Source organism: Ascaphus truei, chromosome 6 (genome assembly GCF_040206685.1).
Source record: "Ascaphus truei isolate aAscTru1 chromosome 6, aAscTru1.hap1, whole genome shotgun sequence".
In the NCBI taxonomy this organism is placed as follows: Eukaryota; Metazoa; Chordata; class Amphibia; order Anura; family Ascaphidae; genus Ascaphus; species Ascaphus truei.
The window spans coordinates 135,414,668-135,421,079 of record NC_134488.1 but is presented as its reverse complement, the minus strand read 5'-3'; the positions used below and the strand labels follow the sequence as shown (position 1 = coordinate 135,421,079).

The 6,412-nt window shown below is 42.1% G+C and overlaps 1 protein-coding gene across 1 annotated transcript in view; it reads left to right on the top strand.

Annotated features, from left to right (window-relative positions):
• Window positions 1-2,889: 2,889 nt before the first annotated feature.
• The window catches only part of LOC142498173 (uncharacterized), a 40,580-nt gene continuing 37,057 nt past the window's right edge, over window positions 2,890-6,412 (top strand). Inside the window, exons 1-2 of the mRNA XM_075606683.1 lie at window positions 2,890-2,945; window positions 3,354-3,460. Of these exons, the coding sequence (XP_075462798.1) occupies window positions 2,890-2,945; window positions 3,354-3,460 (163 nt within the window). The remainder of the gene's footprint in view (window positions 2,946-3,353; window positions 3,461-6,412) is intronic.

Below are 6,412 nucleotides of genomic sequence, written 5' to 3'. Positions count from 1 at the left end.
GCTTAATCCAAGGCAATCACTAACCTGCCTCTTCTCCTCCAACAAACAGATACATCCGCTCAAGGCTTTGAAACTCCCTCCGCTATTTAGGATTGGACTGCATTATTCACGACCGCCTTTTATACCGCAGAACCTCATTTTTTATCTCATTTTTTTATCTTATGAAATACCATTTTGTTCCGATTCATCAGGGATAGAGACCTTTCTCCAGTTCGTTTGCATTTACGCAGGGATTTTTTAGATATTGTATTTTTACATTTACATTTGCTTTTTTACTTTTGCTTCAGGTATCATCCACACCACCTGCCTCCCTCAGCAGTGTGATTTAAACTCGGTTAGTATACACTTAGAACATGGTAATCCACCTGTCATACTTACCCACATAGGATATTAATTTAGCATGTTGTTCACCACTATTATTTGAATATCATCATTTTATTACCCCTACTAACATTACCTTCACTAATTTACAACAGGTATTTAAACTAAAATCACTCTGCACTTTAAATATTTAAACACCCCCTTTTAGTAAAATAACATTAGTTGAAGTAACTCATAATAAGATATGCATCATTTATAAACTACCTCCATTAATTTGTAACAGGCAAATTAATCTAATCTAATTAAATTAAGCTCAATCACTTTGCACTTTAAATATTTAAACACTTTTTTATAACACAAGACTAGATTATATCTACCACTCCTTAAAGTAACTCACATTAGAACATACACTATTTATAAATTAACCTCCAATAAACACAAGATTGAATTATATCCTTCATTTCATTTCTTTTCTAGAGCAACACAATTTAGAATTTAGATCACTTTTTTAAACACCACAAGTACACAAAAAAAGACACATAACTTAGCACATATAGACAATTTTATTAGGTTACACACCGAGAGAATTATGGCACAGTATAGTAATTATACCTTAGTCAGCAGCAACCTTAGGTATATTTAATACCTTCCATGATATATATATTTTTTAGATATATTTTTTAAGCATTTTTTAACCCCTCAGGCATATGCGAGTACCCAGAGACTTTCAATAGAACATACAATCTCGCAGTATACTAGGGACTGCGCGCGCATTTTTTCCCTTTTTTTACAACACGGAACTTTATTGAAACAAAATTGGACATTTACAATGACATACGATTGCATTGCCTAAGCTAGAAAGCACACGCAACTCTTCAACCATGAAAAACTTTATTAGTGATCAGACTACTACACAAACGCGACCCAATAGAAGATGGGATGCGCGCGCACCTCACAAGATGGCGACGTCCCGTCGCATTAGAGAAACGGAATCGGATCAATACAACGATCTGGATTGGCTTAACCCGGCATAAAAGAGACTGGGAATAGCAGGACCACATCTACAGAGCCTGAGGAAGTCCAGTACTTGGACGAAACGCGTTGCTCTTTTACCTGGAACATTTTACAGCACATTACAGAGGTGGCAGAGGTGTAGTTGCAGCTCCCCATCCGGACGCGGAAGAGAGAGACCCCCTACAACTATACACCACACTGTCTACCCCTTGCTTTTACCTCCCACAGAATCGTTTGCATTCTGTGTTTGTTTTTATTTCTTATGTTTTTTATTAAAGTTAGTTTTCACCCTCCAGACATTAGTGTCTTTTATATATGTTAACCCCATCTTCATCATCAGTTACATCTGGAACAGAAGAGCAAGATACAGTACCGCTAGGAGTGTGTACTCACACTGGCCCGTGTGAGTATTGTGATATATTTACCACTAATACCCTTATACCCCACCCTTCTATCACCTAGTATTGATTGGGCAATACCCATAAATGAACAAGATACCAAGATAAGACTACACTCACACTAGCCCGTGTGAGTGCCAGACTATAATATATATAATTTTTTTGGTGGTCCATAAACACACCACCCCCCCCCCCTCATTGACGTATATATATGTATATGTGTTAACCCTATCCTCCTTTCTGTTTATACGAGAGGAAATCCCCCTGGAGCGGCACTGTGAACCAACGAAGCAAGCGGCCCACATATCAAGAAGAAGAACTCGCATCGCAAGAAGAAAAGCCTCATCAGAAATACACGGGACTCCCAAAGAAACTCTGATGCGACTGGGCTTACACAAGGCCGTGTAAGTTATATGTACCTTTATTTTATTTCACCTTCTCACCAACACACATACACCCATGTGTGCCTATCCTTCTAATTGGACATTAGACACCTGAGCCATCACACCTGCTCAGGATATAACTGCTTCATCTTAAAGAGCAATTACAAGTTCTATAACACTGCCTGTTTCCAACTATTGTGCTCCCCCATCCTTTTTGTATTCATTACCTACAAGGGTCCTGGATAGATCCTGCTGGGGTTCCGAGTCACAAGAGGATACCACTTGAAAACCACTTACAGGCAGTATTACACCACTCTTTTTATACTTCCGCACATCAGATAAGCCACACAGAGATAGCGCCCGGGTACCTTCTCAAACAGTACTCAGTATAGACTCTGGTCCCTTGGTGCTGTCTGGTCTTGTTCTCGATTGTTTCAGTCTCCACGTTCCTGACCTGGCCCATTTGCTTACCTTCTCTGGATCTTGACCCTGGCTACAGAACTCTACTACGCTGTCGTCTCTACCCCTCAGACTTGACAAACAGAACTCGACTACGCAGCTCTCTCTACTGCCAGACCTTTGGCTTACGGACACGACCACTCTATATTCCACTACCCAGGACCGGCAAGAACCCGACTAACCCTTCTCTCTAGCCCAGACCCGGATCCGCTCCAATACCACACTCCGGGCACGCCTCCGCTGCTGTGGGTGTGTGGTGTTCTCCCTTTCCACCTCAGTACCGGGGTCTTGTCAGGTTTGCAGGCAGCACGAGCATGACAACCATAAAGAGAAGACTTCATGAGAGGAAATACAGAGAGTTCACCATAAGGTGCAAATCATTCATGTGCAAACCATTCATAATATTCAAGAATAGAAAGGCCAGATTAGACTTTGCCAAACAATATCTTAAAAAGCCAGTCCAGTTCTGGAACATCATTCTTTGGACAGATGAAACTAAGATCAACCTGTACCAGAATGATGGGAAGAAAAAAGGATGGAGAAGGCTTGGAATGGCTCATGATCAGAAGCATACCACATCATCTGTAAAACACGGTGGAGGCAGTGTGATGGCATGGGCATGCATGGCTTACAATGGCACTGGGTCACTGTATACAATGTATACACTCTATACAATAATGTACTGCAAATGTAATCCAAATAACACGCCCTATGCGTTTCGTCTTGTGGACTTCGTCAGGGGTCACATTGTATATTATTATACATATTGAACTGCTAGCACTTCAGGTGCAAACGGAGACGCTCAGCCCTGTGTCATCTGGGTGGACTACAACTGCAACGCTTCCTATGGTGAGAGTAACATAGCTGATCCGCAGGTTCCCTGTGGTGAGATGACATCTAACAGCAGAGGGGACATGGCACATGTAATCTACTCCCGGTACACGGAGTGTTTGCCACGATCATCGGTCCCCTGTACAGAGACGGGACACTGGTTCTACACCGGGGGCTCAGCTGGGACCCTGCTACAGTTGTTGGCGATTGAGTATTTATCTCATACATGTGATATTATCTGATTTGTTTGTGAGTGCGCAGTTCATATTTTAATTCCAGTTCCATATAAATTTATAACCTTACTACACTGTGAGTGCGCCTGTTTTTTGTTTGTTTTTCTTTTAGATATCTCCAAGGGAGTGGTGTTCCCCCCAAACAGGCTGCAAAGACTCTGGAGGACAGTGTTCTGGGACTGGTTTTTGTATCATCTAATTTGTATTATTTTATATAATTGTTTAATTTATTTTAATACATTTTAGCATTTTCATATATATTTTTTATATTAGTTGATTATTATTATATTTGATTTTTTTGTACCCATTTTTGTAACATTTATTAGTCAATTAGGTCATCATAGTTCCTCAGACCCATCTATGTAGGTTTAGAATTCAGTAGGCGCTACTTCTTGGTTTCCCCCTTTTTTTTGTATATATATATATATATATATATATATATATATATATATATATATAAAACAGTGTTTCTCTGGGCCCTTCTGATCCTGACCCCATATGTGAGAAACTGTCCCAATTACATGTCTGTGTGGTGTGGTGCACCTGCTGGCTCACAGGACCACTGAGTCTCCCGCTTGATGTGGTTGGGGATTTCACCATGACAGGCGGCTGAGGTAGTGTGCTGAGTCCTACTCACATTCAGATCCCTACAGCGGCAGGCAGGAGTTTCTGATGGGGAACTCCTTGATGCACCTTCTCCCTGAGTAACTCCACTCACAGGCAAGAAGGTTCTTTTCATGGGCATCTTTATTAGCATGTCTTGTGGCAGACTGCCCATCACAGCGGCCGACACTTAGCCGCACATCTTGTAGAGGTCCTCCATTCAGAAGGTTCCTCCTGTCTTCTGATTAAGTTGTCTTTCCACCTCTCCCCTAAGGGAGACCACCCGCTGTGCCAGAGCCCTGGACACAGTGTGTAATCAGATTGTCCCTTTGCCACTTTGGCAGACAGACTTGAACTGCTGCAGACCTTGAACTCCAGAGATCGTCCACTGGATGACACACACTAACTTTTGGGAGTTCTGTGCAATATATAGGCTCCAGAAAGACCCACCTCTGTGTCACTATCAGTGGACACAAAGCATGCTGTCACTTCATTTGCTACATATGACATATCACAGGGGTTTGAGGGCAAACCTCCATGATAACTACTGGCAACCCTGCCTTCTTACCAGGATTACTGCCAGCATGAGAGAGATATGTACACCAATTTTACACATGGCTACATATACACACACATATATATATATATATATATATATATATATACATATATATATATATATATATATATATATATATATGTAAAGTTAATTAAACCTCATATGAATCGGAAGGTAATAACCCTTTCAATCTAACTATCCCTGTTTCAGCCTGCTGCCATATAGGTCAACAGCTCCACAGTAGCTGTAAAAAGGTAGATACCGCAAGAATGGCCTAAGCGCAAAAGGAGAAAAAGCAAAAGAACATAGGGTAGTATGTACTGATTGGTAACACTTTAAAAGGGTAAGATATGCACTCACAGTTATTATAGCAATTCAAGCCTTTTATCCACCCTGGGATCTGGAACAGGACACAATTTTTCAATCCTCCTCAGACGTCTTGGAATATTACTTTGGGCAATTCATATATGTCTGCAACGGGGTCCCAAGTATCTGTCCTCCGTCTCATAGATTAACCATGGATATATGTAAGGGAAGGTAAGGGACACAAATATAGTGTAACTCTGTTTTAATAAAAAAACATTAAAATACCATATGAGCTCTTTAAAAGTAGTTGAGACTGTTAAGAGTATCTCATACTTGTCCTGAAAACCGGCTTAATCTGAACTCACAGCACTGTCCTGCAGCTGGTGTCACGGTACACGGTACACCTCTGGCACTTCCGTAGCACGTGACTGTGTCTAGACCACAAGGGATCTTCGCGCTCCTTCAAGGACTCACTGTCCTGCAGCTGGTGTCTCGATACTCTTCTGGCGCTTCCGTGTCGCGTGACTGCGTCTAGGTCTCGCGGGATCTTTGCGCTCCTTCAATGCTGACATCACAGATGCCGGTCTCGGACATACAGTGGATACACGTCCTCTCACTTCTGCATACACTGGCACAATGAACCAACACGCCCTACGCGTTTCTCCGTTACGGCTTCATCAGGGGTGATATGTTTGTACCTACCCCTACCTTAGGTTATATAATCACCTCCCGATTCCCATTGGTTAATTACTTATGTAACCCTGATTTCCCCGCCCCCCCCCTCAATTTGAGATAGGGTCTCTTTGGAATCTAATGCTCCGGTTACCTGGGTGTGTGCTGCAGGAACCAAAAAAAGCACCGATCAACTCACCAGAGATAGAAAAAATAAAAAAAGTGTTTTCATTTTTTCTACCTCTGGTGAGTTGATCGGTGTTTTTTTTGGTTCCTGCTGTTCAACCAATTTGTTTTTTGAATTCTATCATCCCACGATTGGAGTGACGCACTTCCGCAGCGCAGGTTCCGGCAGTTCGCTATGCATCACGGTGGAACGCCGACAAGAGACGGGCACCTCCACGTGTATCAGCCTGGAGTTTTCCGGACGTCTAAGGCTCCAGTCATTGCCACGGCTTCAGCACGCGGGATCTCAAAGGCTACAACACAAGGATTCAGGTATTTACACTAATACTTCTGGACACCATGGGATGCAGAAGTTAGGACTGAGAATTACATGCTAACTGAGTTACTAGGGGCACGGTTTAAGGCTGGCTTCAGTTTCTCTAGCAATTCTCTTATTTGGTCCATCTT